Genomic DNA, 22,139 nt, shown 5'->3' on the forward strand with positions numbered 1-22,139 from the left:
AGCAAAAGAAGATTAAGAGGTGACATGATTGAAGTGTTTAAAATTATGAAGGGAATTAGTACAGTGGATCGAGACTGTTATTTTAAAATGAGTTCATCAAGAACACGGGGACTCCTTGGTTTTACACTTGGTATGAGGGACAACAAGAGACAACGTTGTCCCTTGTACCAAGTGTAAAACTAAGGGGGACAGGGCTTTTGCAACTGCTGCTCCTCGCCTGTGGAACTCTTTACCTCATTACATAAAGGAGTCATCTATAAATGAACTGTTCAAAACAAGATTAAAGACTCATTTCTATTCACTTGCTTTCCGTGACCTTCAGTAATACTGATGGTTTCCTCATTGTGATTATGTAATCTTACTTCTATTTATTATTTATTTATGTTCATTTATTTTATTTGTATTTATGTAATATTTGTTAATTGCATGTTTTTTTTCTACTTTTATTGTAAAGCACTTTGGCCACAGCATTCCTATGTTGTTTTAAATGTGCTATATAAATAAATTGACATTGACAATAAAACTGAATAATAAAAAAAAGCGGTAAGTTTTACAAGTAGTCAAAATTTACACCAGGTGTTACAGACTCAAAGGCAGCAGTTCTTACCTCTGCACCATCCAAGAATGTGTATTAGCTCTCTGTCGATTAACATTTGAGCTTGGGTTTGTAACTCATTGACAGCAACATGTAAATCAAATTATTATTATTTTTTTTTTACTTTGGTTATATTCTTGAATAAAAGCGCACGTTTTTATTTGGTATTTGGACTAAAGTCTTCATACATTAAAGTCTTCATACATTACACTTCATGTCATTATTAGTAGAACATGGAAAAAGTTTCTGCTTTAGGTACAGTATGTGTTCAGCATTTCTTGCATCACATTTCCTTTCATCCTACACTTACCCAGATCTTTGCAGGCACGGAACACGCATGAAATGCATGCATATGTATTCCAAATAAAAATATACTGTATTATTTACCCTATACAACTCCAGGCACCTCAAATGCTGATAAGGAACTTTTGCTTGGGCTGGGAGAACTTTTTGCCTGAGTTAGCCGGATGCTTGCAGCTTGTGCTGATCAACACATTTACAAAACAAAAGACACTGATGGAGAGGTTTGAAGGAATTTAAGGTGGGCCGGGATTACAAGATTTTTCATAGGTTTCACGGATTCTAGTGTTAAACTAATAGACCTCAGAGTGAGCTGGGGGTTCCTTCTGTTTGTACAGCCACTGAAACGGGAGTGGTTAGTCACCAGGGTAAACCATTGTCTCCAGAGGTAGTAACAGAGGGCCTCCACCGCCTACTTAATCACTAAACACTCCTTCGAAAAGTCCAGATTGCACAGATCCAGGAACGAGGATAAAGCAACTTTTAGGTCAGAGAAGACTATGTCACAGGCGTCGGTCCAGACAACACTACGATTCTTTCTGCTTTTTGTCAAGTCAGTCAGAGGGGGTGGCCTAATCCGCAAAATTGGGAATGAACTGCCTATAATATCCCACGAGCCCGAGGAAGGCACGAACCTGCCTTTCGTGACGGAGGCACGCAAGCACCTCGCCCACCTTGTCCATTTGAGGCTTGAGAAAACCCTTCCCCATGGAATAGCCCAGAAAATGGGTTTGCGACGTATCCAGCTTGCACTTCTTAGGTTTAGCTGTCAACCCCGCTAACCACAAACTGTCAAGCACTGCCCGAAGGTTGAAGCGATGGGATTCCCAATTATTACTGAAAATGACAATATCATCAAGATAGGCACCCGTGTACGCGGAATGGGGACGAAGGATTTGGTCCATCACCTGCTGAAAGGTCAACGGTGCGCCATGGAGACTAAAAGGGAGTGCCATAAATTCAAACAGCCGGTCCAGAGAGGTGAATGCAGTCTTCTCACAACTAGACTCCTCCAAGGGCACTTGCCAATATCCCTTCGTAAGGTCTAGGGAGGAAATATATGAGGCCTGCCTGAGCTTCTCCAACACCTCATTCTTGAAACTTGGAAATCTTATTCAAACGCCTAAAATTAATATAGAATGGAAGAGAACCATCTGGCTTTGAGACAAGTACAGTTGGGCTCTGCCACTCGCTTTTGCTCGGACGAATCACACCTAACTCAAGTATCTGCTGTACTTCTTTGTGTATCAACTTCCTTGTCGCTTCTGACAGGCAATATGGGGGCGCCTGCACAGTAACACCAGGTAGAGTTATGATCTTGTGTTCTGCAATTGTTGCCTGGCCAGGTGCGGCCAAAAAGACATCAGAGTTTCTCTCGATCGTCAATAGCAATTCCGCTTTCTGAGTGTCAGTTAAATCCTTGCCTATAGCGACTTCCATCTGACGGACCGCTGCAGACATGACCATGACCTTGCACGGTTCATGTCACTCCTTCAGCAGGTAAATATGCAAAACCTGTATGGGCTTCCGCTGCCCTGGAATCCTAACTTTATAATTCATGGGGAATATACGCTCTTCTATGACTGTTGAACCCAACCCCATAGCCCGAAATTTATGCGGATCCGATGGAATCAACACCAGCACCCAATCCCCCTTTTTAAACTCTCAAAGTTTAATCGTCTTGTCATAATTACATTTTTGTGCCTCATGCTCATGCTGCTGATGCTCCACCGCAACAGACGACAATCTGTTCTTACTGCAAAACAACTCAGTCAACAAATCCTCCCCCACAGTGTGTCTCGCGAGTCCCTGTCCATTCTTCCCGAAAAATGTCTAATACCCAGCGTGGTCGGCGACCAAATAATAGTTTGAAAGGACTCAACCTGATGGATGGTTGCAGGGACTCTCGGACATCAAGCAGGAGGAAAGGCACTACTGTATCCCAGGAGGTCAGGTCATCATGGGCCACCCGGCAAATCACCTATTTTGGGGTTTTATTACATCATTCATTCAGGCCATTTGTCTGTGGATGATAAACTGTGGAATGTAACTGCTTAATTGCAAAACTTTTGCATAGTTTCCTCATGATGCGAGATAAAGGGTGTGCCTTGATCAGTCAAAATCTCACGAGGGATACCAATACGCATTAACATCTCTGAGAGAGCTTTTTCAATAGTTCGGGTGTCCACCCACCGCAACACGGCTACTTCTGGGTATCTTGAGGTGTAATTGACTAACACGAGCATATACTGAAAGCCACTTTTACTCCTGGAAACAATATCTAATCCCACCCTCTTAAAGGGAACATCTAAAATAGGCATCAGTACAAGGGGTGCCCTGGCAGGTCTGTGAGTGGAAACTATTTGACAGTTGGGACAGGCCTTGCAGAATTGCTCTACATCCCAGACCATATTTACCCAATAAAAGTGTTTCGAAATGCATTCCCATATCCTGTTGCAGGGGGATCCCAAAAGAGTTCAGAAACCACACAATATGTAATGATTGATTTATTTTATAGTTTTCTTTTAAATCCTAGAATATTCCTAACACATGCAATCCAAATTACTCAAGAAGTAATAGCTTCTTTACTTTCGGGCACTGGAACACAAACAGTTTTAAAATGTTTCTCTCAGATGTTGGTGAGAAAAAAAATATTAAAAAGATGCATATGAATAGCATGACAGTTAAATATATAAAAACTAAAAGGTCAGTACAGTTTTAATCTATCCATACTAAATATATTACAAACAATGCATACTTTGTATTTTATTATAAATCATTAGATTCCTACCTGATTTGAACGTCACTTTGAAGTCCACTCACTTTCAGTTCAACTGCTTTTTGGAACGACATCAAAGTATTTTCTGGAGCAAGCTTAGATGGACAAAAACATTAATAACTTAAATATGATACTTATGGGACTGAGGAAAAAAATATTCTAATGAAAAAATGGAAGTACATGTTAAAATGAAATAGCTTTCATCAAAACATTAGCATTACCAAGTATACATTTTAGCCTTTCAAATAATTTCAGAAGCCCAAGACTTATGTGAAAAAAAATACACACACTACACAAAAAAATGACATGTATAGACGAATATGAAAACTCAACTTCAGGTACAATAATTCCATGTATCTATATTGTTCTTTTACAAATGTCCCCTTGTATACTGTAAATGTATGAAAATTCAATACTTTTAGCCATTGAGCTTTATTGTTGTTTACTGTATAGTGGACTATTACAGTGTTAGTCACAGTGACCAGGACATATGTTTAACAGTTAAAATCTAATCTGCAGCAAAACAGGTTTATTGCAAAGGACCCATAAGTCATCACAATCCCTCTAATGCATGATTTATATTTCTAGAATTACCTACATTGTCTTTCTTCACCTTTCCATTCTCTGAGCCACTTTTGTCATTTCCTACAATAACAATTTGTAAATGTTGCGATTCTTTTCCCAACTATGATAACAACAACCTAACTGTAAGTTACTCAACAGTGGTGCACTTTCATCAACTCTGTTGTGAGCTAAACAAAAGCCAGACACCTGCTTTCAAAAATGTATGTCACTTTTGGGAGATGTCCATCTCTCATGCAAAACCTTGCTAACCACTAGGCCCTGAACCTTAATCTTGGTCTTAAGTTGAGAGTTTATGACATATGTGCTCCTGTGGCTACTTTGGAAAAATATCCAGGCCTCAGTTCCATCTCATGGCAAACAGCAGTGTGGGCAAGTACCATAGCTGAAAGGAAATGAACAGCTGTGACATTTGCCGAGAGTGAAATGCATTGCTCAGACCAGTAAGATGTGTATCAACTGTAAGATACATAATGCAGACATGGCAAATATGGGCAGTGTCTGTGCACTTTGTGATAATGAGAAGTAAAAAGAACACCACCTTTGTTTGAAGATTGGAGGTCCGCATGTTTCCTACTGCTGGATAAGTGAATTAGTACAGATATTAATGTACAGTAAACAAAATTATTGTGTCTCATTAAAAAATATAAGTGACTATCTAAAAAGATACGTAGAAGATAATATCTATTTTATACTGACTCATTTATCACACATTGGAAGCTTTTATTTACATACTGATCATGGAAGAATTCACAGTATCACACATGCAAACAGTATGAATTTAAGTTTTAAATGAAAATTGCCACTAAACATCTGCTAAATGCACCAATTGAAGAAAATATATATTTGGATGTGTTAACATTATTTAAACATTTCTAAGTCACTTTGCAGTTTGTGTTCAGTAAATTACATTTATTAAAATGACACAAATGATACAAATAGCTCTGTCTCCATAATTTACAAATAAATACACACCATTGGTGCTCCCCTATGGCCAAAGATTGAAGGTCTTGGTCCAAGATTTTTCTTCTCCATTAAACATGGTGATGTGATGGTGAGGGGTACCAGGTACAGTGATACTATAATTCCTAGATATGTGATCAGTAAAACTGCCTGAAACACTAAAAAAAAAAACCACTTATCTATTTAATATTACTTTAATATACAGTAGAACAAATTCTACTTGAACATACTAATTACCTTAGCTTTTTTTTTAATTAATTTGGTTTCACTAAAAATATATGGAGTAAATTAAATTACTGAAATAATGCATATAATGGCGTACATTATAGTGACCCACAATATCTTAATCATTAATACATTTTGCAGAACCACAAACAAATGGTATAGTAAATTCACTTTTAACTTCATTAGCTAGACAAGCAGATTTATAAATTAGACTCCTTCGCATTTATGCAATTTAGACAAAACCTAGGAGAAAAGTAATTATTGGCTGGAAATGTTATATTATCATCTAACAGCAGAGTTGATAGTTAAATATAAGCATGTAACATTTTTATTTTATACTTTAATTTTAACTTTGCACCTAGCAGGCAGTACTTACTAATGCATCATAAAAAGATTACAGCAAAAACTGAATTTCACTATACATAAAAAAGTTAAATTAAAAGTATTTTTTAATAATATTAACGTAAATATTTTAATTTATTTTTTTTTTTATTTAAATTGCATACATTCTGAGGGAAATATTATTTCTACCTATTAAATGTATTTAATTTTTAAATTTTGACAGCCAAGTTGAAAAATAATTTATTACTATGAATCTCAAATCATGTACTGTGCTTCATTCATCAAAAGGACCTTTTTGGCAACTCTTCTGCTAGGTTAAATAAGTAAATAACATTATTCAGTTCAAGCAGTACCATGGTAAATTCTGGGTCTTTAATCTTCACATCCTAAAACAATTCTTACAAAACAGACTTTTTAACTCATACTGTATGTCACCTCTCAAAACCACCAGAATTGTAATGAGCTGTCTGTGGACAGGTTGATGATTGAATCTGAACCTCCTAAAAGCTGCAAGTACACTATTTAAAAGGGGTTTTAATGTTAATTCATTGGCTCGTAGATTCCACTTCTGTTGCACTTCAGCAGAAGGATACTCCCTTGAAATAGATTAAATTATAAGAAAAGGCTCAACTCTACACATTTAACAACTCATTATACTGTAAATGTTGGTCAATTTCCCTTCAGGGATTAAAAAAGTATATCAAATCAAAAATAACTTGGAACTTCACTGCCCAATAACAATGTTAGCAGTAATTTCTCCCAGTGTTACATTTATACACATAAAATAAATACAATAAACAACGATATACAATACATGATACAATTACAATAATATGCAATATATAGCAGTAGTGAATAATAACACATTGTATGTTTAGATTGAATGGAGGGGTTTGGAGATCAGGAAAAAATAAAGATGAATCAGAGGCAGTGATTAACCACAGTGACTGCAGAAAGAAGCAAACAATTTATGTCTAATAGTTCTTGCTTTCAGTGCCTCTGTTGGAAATAACTGAAAGAGATGGTTATCCAATTGGAGTGTAGTCTTTGATTATTTTTGTGGTACATTTCCTGACCAGTGATGTATACAGGTCCTCAACAGAAACTAGTTTCAGGCCTACAAGTGAGCAGATGCACTGCCATAGCATTGTTTTATTGAGCAAGTGAGGATGCTTTTAAAGACATCTCAATCAAACTGTACCAGCACAGATTTGGACAGGTTATACTTTTTAAGTTGATAAAAGAAATTATATCTTCTTCCCAGGTCAGAGTGTGAGTGATACCAAAATATTTAAATGATTTCACCTTGTTCACAGTAGAACCAGGTGTGTAGGTTGTGAGGAATGTCTCCAGATATCCACGGCCATTTCCACACTTTCCAGAGTACTGAGACTGAGATTACGGAGACTGCTCATCAGCAGTTTAACATATGGATTACCTGAGGTCCAAAAAATGAGACACTATACAGCCCTTAGGAGACCCTGTGCTTATTTAAATTGGGAATTTCTGCACTTTCACTTCAATGAAGAGTTTGTTCTTAGAAATATATGTCTGGCCACAATAACAAATATTACTTTTTTGATTATTAATCTTAGACATTGAAAATAAAAGGGGAATTAAAATTTTAGAGATGTATGAATTGAATTCAATAATTCAATAATTTGTTGTGGCAATGTTAAAATGTTCACATAGCTCCAAAATTCATTTGATGTCATTTATAGCCTTTTGAAGACCCAGGTGTATTTCCTAGATCAGTTTAGACTGACAAGTTTATTGAAATTTTTCCCCACCTTACTTACAGGACAAAGACATCATCACAATATTTAAAAAATGATTGTGTATTTACATTAAAGAAAAGCAGTACGAGAGGAGGGATATCTTCATATTTTAAAAGATAATGTTAAGAAAAAGATTTATATCAATATCTTTTGTGCCCTTTGAATTATGACTGCAACACAAACAAGTATACAATCTTTTATTTACATAATGCTGTCCATAAATTCAAACTTTTCTTTTTTAATTGTTTCTTTAAAACTGTATACCAATCCTTTGTGATATATAATTTCTATCCAAAATTTTGTTGATATGACTCTTGAATATTTATATCCAAAATTCACTATTCACATTAAAAATCATTGTTCTGAATCTGCATTCAAAAAAAAATTTAAAGAAAACGTGTGCCAGCAAAATATAGAAATTTCTTGCCAGTCCAGATAGGATGAAGTCATGCTACAGGCAGTTGTCTCCCAGCTGTTCACAGGACTGTGTTTCATGCCTCTGTTGTTTCATAATAGTGTTGTGTCTTAGATATTTTGCTATTATTTTGGCCCCTTTAGTAAATGCATATGTTTACAAAGATAGTGGACAAGCACAGTGTTAACTATATCTTCGCCATCCCCATCTACATGCCAATGCTAGTTTGGAAGGAAACATAATTGGCACACGAAACTGTATACTAAAATGTATACTTTCGTACTGCAACCAAACATACACAGCATTAAGACTATTAAGTTAATTTTGTGATTCACAGAACATTTTGCCCCCTCCTGTAAAATTTACTGCAAACTCCCATGCTATAATATATTTTCATAGAATAAAGTCCCAAATTTACTCTAAGCAACATTGTTGTGTATTTTTTTTACATGTAAATGCAAGATTTTACCAGGTTTTAACTGCAGGTTGGCTTTGGTTGAGATTTTGTGCCTTTTTGAAACGTGTCTCTATGTCTAAGCCTGGGATCTGTTGTACCTTTTGCTCCCCAAACAGTAAGTGTTCAGCCTTGAAAAGCTACTTTAAATAATTTATTTATCAGTATCATGCAACAATAAAAACAAAACTTCATGCAGGTCAGTCATTGTGAAATATGCATATAGCTTAAACTAAACTAATTTAACAAACTAAAAAACAAAAACAGTAATGTAGTAAAATAGGTATACAGATTTGCCTAGAAAATTAACATTATTTTAATTAATACGGCATGTTTGGGAAACAGCCAACTGCTATTTCAGCTGCCTACTGGTGGCCAACCTTAGCCATGCATAACCAACTTCCAATAAATATTCCCAAATTAAATCTAATCAAAATAAAAAACGTAGATTCAAGGGCTGCATCTGTATAGTTCTTTTATTATTTAGCAAGAGTTACTACTAATGAGATTGCTTCACTTAAATTATAATTCAAAACACTTTGAGATCATGGACAATTTTGTGGACTTTTTTGGCGTTTCATGTTGTCATATTGAAAATAACTGTTGCAAATTTTTCACAATTGGCTATTAAATGTGATGTGCTAACGGCATCCGAAGACAAAGGTTCCACCAATATCAGATCTTTATCATAACATGTTTATTATTCAACACCAAGGTACACCAACCTATTACTATCTAAGATAAGAACCACCAAATTAGAGAATTTCTTGTTTAAGTATAATTAAAGGAAAGGTGCTTAAAAGCAAGAAGTTGAAAAAAAAATACTTATGAGATGTAAGGCAACTTCCAGATTATCAAAAAACTACCTGCTGTGATTAATATGATAAATGTTTTTGGTACATTCTACATTTTAGTAAATCCCAAATATGAATATTCATCAATCTGTTTCTGTGGTACAAAGATGCTAAAGAAGATTTAGTGTTATGCTAAACATACTACAATTCTTTTCTCTCTTGAAAATGATACAGAGAGCTAAGGAAAGGATCCTGAGGATCCACAATATACACAGTCTGAAGGGCTTCTGGACCAAATCACAGAGAACAGCAAAATGGTGTTTTGCTATCTTAATAGAAAATATGTCAGCCATTACTTTTTGCTAAATGAATAAATTATACTGTGTCCCTTCAGAAAACTGTGCATACAGTGATTATAATCAGTACTGCTTGATCCCCTGCTGCTACGCTTCATTTATTCACATAAGACTGTCTAGAATAGCTCAGCATATAAATAAGTATAAATAGATAAGTCTAAGTACTAGAAATTGCCTATTTGCATTAAAAATTATTGTTTATGGTCTTTCTAATAATAAGCATAGTTTAAAGTATTTTATTTTGCAGCTTACTGATCATGGTGGGTATAAAAGAGATGATTAGTAAAACTATTAATTAATCAATAACAATTAACTTGTGATTCTTATAATTGCTAGAGCAGAATTTAAAATTATGCAAGTGTCAAAATAATTTTTAGCACATGCCAAGTTAGGATTCAAGGCAGTCGAAAAACTAAAAGGGAACTTCAAGTAAGTGAAGTAGAGAGTGTTCTGTGTATGGAATACGCATGAGTTGAAGCACTTTGATAAAAATTGGATTGAGCACTGGACTTATAATTCATTCACAAGGCCACTTCAATCTCTGCCTGCAACTCGCTTTGTGATCTTGAGCAAGACACTTCTCCTGTTTGTGATCTGGGCATTAAAATAAACAAACAAAAGAAAATATTCAAGAAATTGTAATATACAGAAAGTACCAAATAAATAATATGTACTTTGTGTTAAATACAATTTATACAACACATTTGGGCTATGTTTACTGGTACTGTATTTATTTGTGGTTCTCTGTACCATAAACAAAGTATTATTTGCCATTAATGAAAGTTCAACACACAAAATCTAGTTTGAAAATCAATTTGCAAGACTGAAGCTGCAGCACAATACTGTATGTTACACACAATAAGAGTTGATTGCATTCAAAGAAATGGCACTTATTGAGAAATGTACAGAATGAGGAATCACATCCAACAAAGAAAACATTGGCCTCACACAAACGTTCTTCACCATCTTACGTAACTGGCTGCTCAGTCTGTGTTACTACCATTACATAAGGCAATTAGCTAAAAAGGTAAATAAAATTGATAGTTAATTATAGTAATCAATAAAAAAATGACTACGTTTTCATACTTAACTCTGTTTGCAAATAAGATGTATTTTGCATGTGTGACAGATGGCCGGGATGTCTCCATGCTGGAAGGACTGGGGGAGCCTACCTATCCAGAATGGTACTTTCCCCAGACCGCTAGATGGCAGCCCCCGTGAGTTGCAGTGGTGCCTCGAACTCCCGCAGGGCATCATGGGAGTTGGTCAAAGCCCTGTTGGGATCTGGGGGGGCTGCCACGGGGTGCTGCAACAGCTGCTGAGCCCTCTTGGGCAGTTCTTACGCCATACCCGGAAGTGCTGCCGGAAGTAGGTCAATGAGCACCTGGAGAACTTCCAGGGGCGTTATAAAAAGAGCAAGCAGTCGTTACTCCGGGAACCAGAATCGGGAGGAGAAGGACGAAGCTTGCCGGAGGGAGAGTGGAGGAGAAAGAAAGAGAAGGAAAATGATTTGTTTAAGGTGTGTTTGTGCTTAAGACTGTGTTGTGCTTGTAGGAACAAGGAAGGCGTTGCCCATAAGTGAAGAAAAAGAAAATAAAACGCCTGTGTGCTTTGAACCCATATCCTACGCCAGTCTGTGTTAGGGCTGGCCTTTACACATGGTATTGTGGAATAATTATTGTTTTGATATGCACTCTGCAAAGAGCCGGCATGGATTCTTATTGGGATGTGGGCTATAACATGAACATTTTCTTTTTAAATTGGCAAAGTTCATCACTAGCATCCTTCAAACAATATTCTCTGGAAAGACAATTCAAAAGTGAAATGTAAGATGATACCAGGCCTTTTATCCATAAGCTGAAGCTGATGTGCAACAGGTACAGAAAAAAAACAATGTATAACAAAGAAGAACGTCTACTTTGAAATGAAAGAAGTGTGGAGCTTTGGAATGGCTTACCCACACTACAGAACCCAAACTGAAGAATCGGTCAACATCTGAAATGAACTCTTTAGAAAGTCATGAAGTAGTCTGAACGTCTGTACTCTACAAATACCAGTGGTGCTGATACCGATGAAAGAAAATCTCAGAACGTCCTGAACTGGACAAAATGAATATAAAAAATATGTGGGGGCTTGGAGGATTCACTGAGGACAGATGGAGGGAAACTGAGAAGATAAAGTATACTGGAATTTACTTAATGATACAGAGATGTGTTGAAGAGTAAGTCTGATTAAACGAATGTTTAATAAAAACAGATATATGCCAACTATTTGAAATTAGGTAACAGATTTTTTGGTGAGGAAAAAAAAAATTTATACTGCTTTTTAGATAATTTGCGTATGGCAAAAACACTGTTAGTAACAAATCTGAACACAACAGTTACATTATTACAAGTGTAATTACATTATTTTGTAAAATGTAGCCAGGGAATTTAAAATAACGAGCATAAAATACTGAAGTAAGAATAAACAAACCTAAAATATAGTGAATGGAGAAAATAATATACAAGAGTCACCTTTTTTTAAACAAGGGAAGAACTCTGCATAACATCAGTAGCTATATAAAGTGATCTGATTTCACTAAGTGTTTAGATATAAAATTTCAAAACAACACACTCAATACAATATGTTCACATACATTTACAAGTATTATTAATTTATCTTACACTTGGAATATTGGGAAAAAAACAAACATATTGAAGTTATTAGAATTATTATTTAATGCAACTAAATGTCATGGCTACAGTATTTGCTTATTTTAAAAAAAACAATTCTTAGAGAGATAAAGCATTAATGGATCTCGCACACAACAGCCCCAAATTTAAATTTTGCCATGGGTGATTATGCTGATGCTGTTAACTGAAATAAAATGTCACTGGAATTATTTGAAAAAAAAAATATATATATTTGTTTTTCCCCAAAGAAGTGATGCATGGATGAGCTAAAATGGCCTTTGCAAGATGAGAAACCAGGGTATCTTTATTCACTGTAATGTAAAAGAAATGGCTTCACAATTAAAGCAATAAATCTATTCAACATTTTGGGTAAAGGCATTTATTTTCCTTACCATTTTTTTCTTTATCAATATTAAAAATTATAACCAAATATTTCAAGTTTCTAAAAATGTCTACATGCATATTCTCATTTCTTAATAATTTTACTTACTAGTTTTCTCTGCTCGCGCAAACTGGCCAGCTACTAACCAGGCAAGTATTGTAGCTGCAGCTACAGCTCCCATATGCAAGAAAGGACCTGTGGCCTGCAAGGAAATCAAAATGAGCAAAACAAAAATCAGTGTATTTTCCATCATCATGTCACTTTTTCTGTATTGAGACAAAACACTGCATCACTAATTAGGCATCATTTAAATGTTTGTATTTCAATCTCTAAGATTACACACATTACGTATTATAAGCAATTAGATAAAAGCAATTCATGTTTATTCCAATATCTAAAACACAGAGTGACATCAATGCATGTCTTTACTGTAAATGTTTTGTCTTAATTAAATAAACTTGTTACTGAGGTCAGTGGTAAGCTACAGGGGTGCATTTTAAAGCTTAGAGGTGCATGGTCTGACTGAAAAGAAAATTTTGGATGATAAAACTTGAAATTAGGATACAGTAATCCCTCCTCCATCGCGGGGGTTGCGTTCCACAGCCACCTGCGAAATAAGAAAATCCGCGAAGTATGTTTATATGGTTATTTTTATATTGTCATGCTTGGGTCACAGATTTGCGCAGAAACACAGGAGGTTGTAGAGAGACAGGAACGTTATTCAAACACTGCAAACAAACATTTGTCTCTTTTTCAAAAGTATAAACTGTGCTCCATGACAAGACAGAGATGACAGTTCTGTCTCACAATTAAAAGAATGCAAACATATCTTCCTCTTCAAAGGAGTGCGTGTCAGGAGCACAGAATGTCACATAGATACAGAAAACAATCTCTAGCAAACAAATCAATAGGGCTGTTTGGCTTTTAAGTATGCGAAGCACCGCGGCACAAAGCTGTTGAAGGCGGCAGCTCACACCCCCTCCGTCAGGAGCAGGGAGAGAGAGAGGGAGAGAGATAGAGAGAGACAGAGTTTGTTTTTCAGTCAAAAATCAATACGTGCCATTCAAGCTTTTAAGTATGCGAAGCACCGTGCAGCATGTCGTTTCAGGAAGCAGCTGCACAAAAGATAGCAACGTGAAGATAATCTTTCAGCATTTTTAGACGAGCATCCGTATCGTCTAGGTGTGTGAACAGCCCCCCTGCTCAATCCCCATACGTCAGGATCAGAGAAAGTCAGCGCAAGAGAGAGAGAAAAGTAAGCAATCTAGCTTCTCAGCCATCTGCCAATAGCGTCCCTTGTATGAAATCAACTGGGCAAACCAACTGAGGAAGCATGTACCAGAAATTAAAAGACCCATTGTCCGCAGAAATCCGCGAACCAGCAAAAAATCCGCGATATATATTTAAATATGCTTACATATAAAATCCGCGATAGAGTGAAGCCGCGAAAGGCGAAGCGCGATATAGCGAGGGATCACTGTATCTGATTTCATTTTGCTCACTATCCACATGGCAACAACTACAATTGAGCAGCAATAAGACAGTAACAGAACCACTTGTTTACTTCTGACAAGGAAATTGTTTCTCTTTAGATGTCATTTCTTAATGATAGAATTCAAACACGGAGGGGCACCCACTTGGAATGATATAAGTAAAATGCCCCACTCCTCCTTCCAGAGTTGCTCCACAGACACCAGTGCTATAAGAGTTGTTATAAGGGCAGCTGTGACTCCAATCTGGGGAAAGAAAAGCAAGTAATCAATACAACATGTTTCTTATTAGTTAGTTAAAATGGTTCTGAGAATCCTGTGAATAATGAAAAGAAACCAATAACATAAATGATGTTGTAACTGGGAAACTAATCAGGAGCAGAAAATAAGTGTCTCAGCTGCAGCTATTAATCCTGTAGTAATTTGCAACTTCATTTTTTGCAGTACTTTTGAGATTACTGAATTTTAGACTGGGGCCACCCTGTGGTTTCTGTTAGTTGAGAGTTGTTACCATCTCAAACTTTTCTTCATGAATGTTCTTTCGTTCTTTGTAAGATATAAATATTTAATGCAATCTACCCTTTTAGTAAACATTTTATGCATTTTCAGCAAGATCACAGTAAGTTAGGTCGTACCCGTGATTATGTTCCTTTATGAGGATGGAAGTAATATAGACTGGTATTAAAATATACATTATAGGTCTCTGATGTGCCATATTCAATTCAGACTACTGCTCCCTGCTATACATTTTAATAATGATATACAAGGATGATTTTATTGTTCTAGTATTATTAACTCACAAATGGCTTCTATCATTTTCACAAGTCTTGTTCAACCTTCATGACTCTAACAACCTTCTAAATAATTTAAATCCCTTTGTGTCAGTCAAGTTATGATTTCAGTATCCCATTTGAAACCATAAGAACATTTTTTGTGAAGATTTGTTGTTGAATTTATGTATAAAATGCATACAGTCCAAATAGAATGAGTATACTGTAGTATCTTTTCAACAAATTTAATGAGACTGGTAAAGATGCATGAAGAAAGTACTATTTATTTCTGCTATCAGTATTGTGAACCTGTGTCATAAATGTATATTTTAAATATCTATTGGTAAATGTGAGAAACATTTATGTCACTGTTATAACATCATTATTCCCATTGCTTTTAGGTGTGTTAAATTCTCTGAACCTATCATGTTAGAATTATTCCTGCTAATTGTGTTTCAAATAAATCCCTCCTTAAAGGGATTATAGGAGTATGCGCAATTATGAGCAGTTATCATATAACAAGGCATTAGCATCTACTGGTAATTTTAAGACACTTATCAAGAAACTGAATTTGGAAACTTTTTTTTTTTTATCATCAACTGTACAGTGCATCAGTTAAAATCAGTAAGGGACTTTTCCACAGCTCACCTGGTCACAGACTGCCGGTGGGGGATGAGTGAGCAGGCTGCCTGCTGCCAGTGCTGATTGACACATTTGTAAAACAAAAGTGCTGATGATGAGGTGCAAAGGAATTTAAGGTGGAACCCGGCATTACAACCTTTTTCGTAGGCTTCAGGGATTCTAGTGTTAAGGTTGTAAAAAATTTGGTCATAAATAAACATGTTGGTGCCTTCAACTACTTGATCAGTCATCATTCACTCCATCAGATTAAGCCTTTTGGATTCATAGATGGAAAAATAACTTTTAATTATTATTAAGAGATGAATTTGATAAATATAGGTAAGTGGCCAAATAACACACAAATACACAGTATTTAGACAAAATACAAATCAGTGGCTAATTTTTCATGTAAACTAGGACCATGTTGCAGTGTATACATAGCCCAGACCTTATATGGGGAAATAACATCCAGAGCCATGTCTTTTCCAAGAACTAAATTATAAAAGAAGGCAATTTCTCATAAAATGATGCTGCACAATGAGGTGACATGATTTTGAAGTGATGCCTAAATAATTCCAGAACTAGATAATGGCAAAATGAAGACAGGGAAAATATTGTAAAACACACTGAAAAGGTGTTGAAGACCATTAAAGGATGTGTGACCGTTTCCTTCTGATCGTCAGCTAAACAATCTCATTCATGAGCAATATTAATTGCTAAATCAATGCTACCCTGGGGCATTCATATTTGATATCTTTAATTCACCTTTGACACTTTTTCATAAGCTTTTTCTAAAGACTACATATATCCAGACCTTGCTATCTACATTTTCTTTTATGTTTTTATCTACTGGTATTATTGTTCTTAAGAAAATGCCAAGTTATTTTTAACTTCTAAACTTTCTCTTTATATCTAGAGTGATTGAAGTAATAAGATAAATATTTAGAGCATCTGGAGCAATAAGGAAGTGCCATATGATCCAAACAGTGAGGTTTACTGGCTGAGGATGAAGAGGTCTGTCCAATAGTGAACAGTGTGCTAAAGTAAAGCCCTATAGCCAATGATGCTAATGCTTTGTATGTCTGAGCATATTCTTGGAGACCACAAATAACATTTAGGTCTGAGGTATACTGTATATATAAGACATTGTTGTTGTTCGTGCCTATGATAAGTAAGTCTCTTGGAATACTAGGGAATGACGGACTGTACGTGTGTTATTCATGCGATACTTGTGTGGGTTAAAGCGCTAGAGAATAACAGGCTGTGTATATGCCATTCATACAGTAATTTTGTGGTTAGGATGTGTGTGTATGTGTATATCTATGTGTATGTGTGTTAATCTTAAGGTGTGAAAGTAGACCAACCCGGTAACAAACCTGGTGAATATACTTATTCCTGAAGAAAATAAGTAAAGGGTAAGTAGAGGGGAATACCATGATATACGACATAAGCCTTTCATATTATAACATTCTCAACACTTCTTAATCCAATTCAGAGTGATGGTGGCCACAACCTATTCTTGTAGCACTGTGCGCAATCCAGGAAACAGCCCCTGTACAGGGCAGCAGTCTATCACCATATTGCTATAATATTCAGTGAATAATACTTTTCTGTAATGTGCATAGTTCCTTTTATATTGTCTGTCTGACTGCATGTTGTTCCCCAGGGTTTTTTCTTCTTTGCTGGATGTGTTCTTATATTGGGTATTGAATGGAGATTAATAAGATTCCTAAAACAATCCATTCCTAAGAGTGTGAACTTTAATTACCATACTCATTTTTTAACTTGGTATTGTTCTAAATATTTCTCAATTTATTTTATTCATGAATTCCAATGCTCCAATGATGAGTGCCACAACTATTAATTTCATGAGAATGAAACAATTTCTGAAACTGTAATCTGCACATAACTGCCATTTTCAATCTACTTATCTTAAATGAAGGACTGTAGTAAAGATGTAAGCAGAGTACTAACTTGTTAAGACAGTACAAGAGATTAAAGACAAATATTTACTGTTTCACTCCACAGACAAGAACATAACGACCATTTTTGTTTGGTCCTGAAGCAAAGGATAAGTCATTTATAACATAACATATTGGAAGAATATTCTGAAGCAGGCAGTCAACAGTGAAAGAATAATTTTCAACCAGAGTGAAGAAACATCTTATCTGGCTGTAAAGAAAAATATGCCAACAGAATACATTAAAAAGTCAAAGCGAGGTAGCTATCTATATATAGTATGTATTTAAAAAAAGATACAAGGAGGACTGGGAGTCTAAGCATTAAGGCCTTGCCCAAGTTTGGTGAAAACTATGTTCTGAGATTTTTCAGGTAAGGAAGTCAGAAGCTTTGGGGATAAAGCTGTCATATTTCTGAATCATGGTGCTAGAACACGGCAAAGTGTTGCACGTTAATTAGCATATGCATATTAATAATTTAACTGTTCATTGAACACACGAAAATAGTGACACTAAAAACCTGACTGTATTGGTATAAATACATCCCACCCTCTAGCTTCTGAGTCTGTTTGTTCCGTTACAAGGTTGTGTAGTGCTGAAACCTACGCTGTTAGCACTAAGCACAAGACAGGAACCAAATGTGAATAAGTCCTCGAAGGGCATGCATAAAGACACACTTCTACATTTATGTAAGAACAATACAGAACTGACAATTAGCTGAATGAGTATTTGCATGAAAACGAGGGAGATGCATTCAAATTCCAAAATCAATGTCAAACAAGCAGTGCCTAAGTTTAGAATTTAATCCTAGGACCATAGAGGCATGAAGCTGCAGAGATTAATATTGTTGATTGTATTTAAAATTGTAAAGTAGAACAAGAAAAACATATAAAATACATTTTAAAATTACCTTGTGTAACCAGTGCAAATTGAGCTGTTGACCTACAGCTATGTGACATAATGCTAACACCTGGAAAAAAAATCAAAATGTACATTTAGCTTGTTAGCTTTGAAATGAAGCCCAGATTATAGCTACAATTTTATATGTTTTTTCTAAGTGGTAGTGCTCTGACTTACTTAAAATTAAAACCAAATAACAGCTTCCACCTAAATTATTTTATTCTGTCAGGTATCTAAATAAAACGCTTGGTTTGTAAAGTTACTTACCAATAAAAAAGCAATGTATGTAAAGCCTGCTGCTGTTGCTATGAGTATTGGAACTGACCAGTCACTCCAAGAGCCTGTCCTATTATACAGAAACCTATTAAACAGAAAAAAGAAAGACTAAACAATGTGAAGAAATGTTTTTTTTTTTTTGTGTAAATCTGGTACCATAGGAATCAAACTTCAGCTTTTATGCATTATTCACTAACACTATCATCAACTAGTTGACCTTCATTAAGAAGCTATTATTCTAAATAAAAGTTTATCTAATTAAGTTTATACAATATAATCTTAGTGTACCTTTGACAATAAAAATTCAAGACAAAAGTGCTATTCAATGTTTTATAGCATGAAGGTAAGTTTTGTTAGAGCAATTTCTTATTTAAAACTCACGTTTCTGACACCTTTTTGCTGTATTTATTTTCTAAATTGCTTGGCTATCGTGAATGAGACAGATCAGATTTACTTTCTTTTCCACAATAAATTCCATCTTTTCCTGGATGATCCTCGGACATTCAGAGAACAGGTGTGAGATATACTCATACCAGCATATTCTGGGTCTCCTTAACTGGCTCTTATCAGGCTGAAGAAACAGCAGCTGTTATACACGGCCTTTCCTGGATTGCTGAGATATTAAACCCACCACATCAGAGAAATGGCATTTCAGCACCTTGCGTCTGGTTTTTGACCAGAGGTGAAGAAAGACCATTTGGCAAACTGCCAGATTTGAGCGCATAGAGACAGCTGCCACTCCATTACCTTACTTTTGCCACTGAACCAATCTGATGATCACAGCAGTTCTGATATCAAATATTCTTGACACTGCCAAACTTATTATAATCCAAAACTAGGCTTAAACTAGATGATAATATTAATTAATTAATTAATTAATTAATTAATTAATATTCTAAACAGTCAAAACTTCACAAGAAAAAGACAGTATAAACGAGACTTCAACAGTTTTTTTTTTTGTTCTTTATTTCGTCTTATACAATTTTTTGTATTAGGAATTTGTTAGTTTTTGCATACCCCTTGGGGTCAGAGCGCAGGGTCAGCCATTGTACAGTGTCCCTGGAACAATCGCAAGTTAAAGGTCTTTCTCAAGGGCCCAGCAGAGTAGGATCTCCTTTGGCAGTGACGAGGATTCAAAACGGCAACCTTCTGGATACCAGCACAGATCCTTAGCCTCAGAGCCACCACTCCGCCCTTACAGTATCTATAAGCAGGCCAGTTCTAACAAAATATAATACCACGAATAAATTAACTTCCTCTTTCCTTATTTCCTCTGTTTTGTAATTATTGGACACCAAATGTTTCAGGTGTTCAACCTAAATTTAATATTACATTAAGGGCATCTGATTGAACCAATACACTTTTTAACATATTTCATTTATTGAATGCAGGCAGATACAGTATCCCTTATGTCCACAACAAAAACATCATGCCAACAGTCCAACATGCTAGTGGTATTTAGATGGTTTGGGGATACTTGAAGCAATAACGAATTCTGTTAAATATCAAAAAATATTATGGAGAAGCTGGCATCCACATCCAGGCATTACTACAAATGTTTATGTTTGCATAAGCAAATGTAATGCTTACAGTATGTCTCTGTTATTTGTCATTTGTGATTTGTAAAAGCAGTGTTAATGTTTGTGATTTTCCATCTATTGGAATGGCAAATGCAATGCATTTTATTACTACAAATGTTTATAATGTGTCATCTGTTGGAATGACAGAGACATAGCAACTGCACAGACATACAGATACACAGACACGTATCCTTTTATTAAGGTGGACAATATATTGTCCTAGGTATGATGTTAAACTGCATCTGGCACTGCAAGTGTTCCTCCAGCTTGCAGGGAAAAATTGGGGGTTGGTGGCAGGACTGGCACTCCAGTCACTGAAAAAACCTCACGCAGCTCCAAAATGGCAGATAAGACTCCTTTCTGCTCTCCGTGAGAGTAGCTCTGCTGCAGCCATCCACAGGAAGGCTGCTCACTTTATAATTGGGATGGGGAAAAAATATCAACAATCTCAAGGCTACAAGTCCATCTCCAGAGATCTTCATGTTCCTTTATCCACTGTGCGCAACATAATCAAGAAATTCACAACACATGACACTGTAGCTAATCTCCCTGGACATGGACGGAGGAGAAAAATTGATAAAAGACTGCAACAAAGGATAGTCCGAATGGTGGATAAACAGCCCCAATCAACTTCAAAACATATTCAAGCTGTTCTGCAGACTCAGGGTGCAACAGTGTCAGCTCGAACTATCCGTCGACATCTGAACGAAATGAAACGCTATGTCAGGAGAGCCAGGAGGACCCCACTGCTGACACAAAAACATAAAAAAGCCAGACTGGAGTTTGCCAAAATGTATTCGAGGAAGCCAAAATCCTTCTGGGTCAACGTCTTGTGGACAGATGAGACCAAGGTAGAGCTTATTGGTAAAGCTCATCATTCTACTGTTTACAGAAAACGGAATGAGGCCTACGAAGAAAAGAACACAGTACCTACAGTCAAACATGGTTTAGGTTCTAAGATGTTTTGGGGATGTTTAGCTGCCTCTGGCACTGGATGCCTTGACTGTGTGCAAGGCATCATGATATCTGAAGACTACCAAAAGATATTGGGGCGCAATGTAGGGCCCAGTGTCAGAAAGCTGGGTCTGTGTCAGAGGTCATGGGTGTTCCACCAGGACAATGACCCCAAACATACCTCTAAAAGCACCCAGAAATGGTTGAAGACAAAGCGCTGGAGTGTTCTGAAGTGGCCAGCAATGAGACCAGATCTAAATCCGATTGAACACTTATGGAGAGATCTCAAAATTGCTGTTGGGAGAAGGCACCCTTCAAATCTGAGAGACCTTGAGCAGTTTGCAAAAGAAGAGTGGTCGGAAATTCCAGTTGAGATGTGTAACAAGCTTGTTGATGGTTATAGTAAGCGCTTGATTTGTTATTTTTTCCAAAGGGCGTGCAACCAAATATTAAGTTGAGGGTGCCAATAATTTTGTCCAGCCTGGTTTTTGAGTTTTGTGTGAAATTATGTCAGATTTGGCTTTTTTTCTCTGTTTTTTTGTGTTGTTCCAATGCACATAAAGGAAATAAACATGTGTATACCAAAAGATTTGTAAGTGCAACAATTTTCTGGGAGAAATGGTGCATTTTCTGGGAAAATTTCAGGGGTGCCGATAATTTCGGCCATGACTGTATGTGCTGCTGCCTTATAACTGAAAGTTTGCAGGTTTGAGTCCCAACGCTTCGTGTTTTGAATAGTGAGCTGCTATTATTATTATTACAAAATTATAATAAAAACATACATTTGATTTGAGTCTGTAACACTTAGTGTAAATTTTGGCTACTTGTAAAAGTTAGTGCTTTTTTTATTATTCAGTTTTACTCTCTCAGCAATGTTCATGTGGCACAACAAACTTGCTTCTACCTCTCTGAGTTGATACCATTTATCTCCTTTCTTTTCACAAGAGCAG

At 36.0% G+C, this 22,139-nt stretch overlaps 1 protein-coding gene across 2 annotated transcripts in view; it reads right to left on the bottom strand.

The window, feature by feature from the left end:
- LOC114650491 (glycerophosphodiester phosphodiesterase domain-containing protein 5-like) overlaps positions 1–22,139 on the bottom strand; it is a 362,124-nt gene that overhangs the window by 47,745 nt on the left and 292,240 nt on the right. For both annotated transcript variants that reach the window (XM_028800153.2, XM_051927078.1), the window contains exons 4-9: positions 18,647–18,740; positions 18,390–18,449; positions 14,278–14,376; positions 12,749–12,842; positions 5,232–5,377; positions 3,687–3,769 (exon numbers count right to left, since the gene is read on the bottom strand). In XM_028800153.2, the coding sequence (XP_028655986.1) occupies positions 3,687–3,769; positions 5,232–5,377; positions 12,749–12,842; positions 14,278–14,376; positions 18,390–18,449; positions 18,647–18,740 (576 nt within the window). The remainder of the gene's footprint in view (positions 1–3,686; positions 3,770–5,231; positions 5,378–12,748; positions 12,843–14,277; positions 14,377–18,389; positions 18,450–18,646; positions 18,741–22,139) is intronic.

The sequence above is a fragment of the Erpetoichthys calabaricus genome, chromosome 4 (genome assembly GCF_900747795.2).
Source record: "Erpetoichthys calabaricus chromosome 4, fErpCal1.3, whole genome shotgun sequence".
Lineage (NCBI taxonomy): Eukaryota > Metazoa > Chordata > Cladistia > Polypteriformes > Polypteridae > Erpetoichthys > Erpetoichthys calabaricus.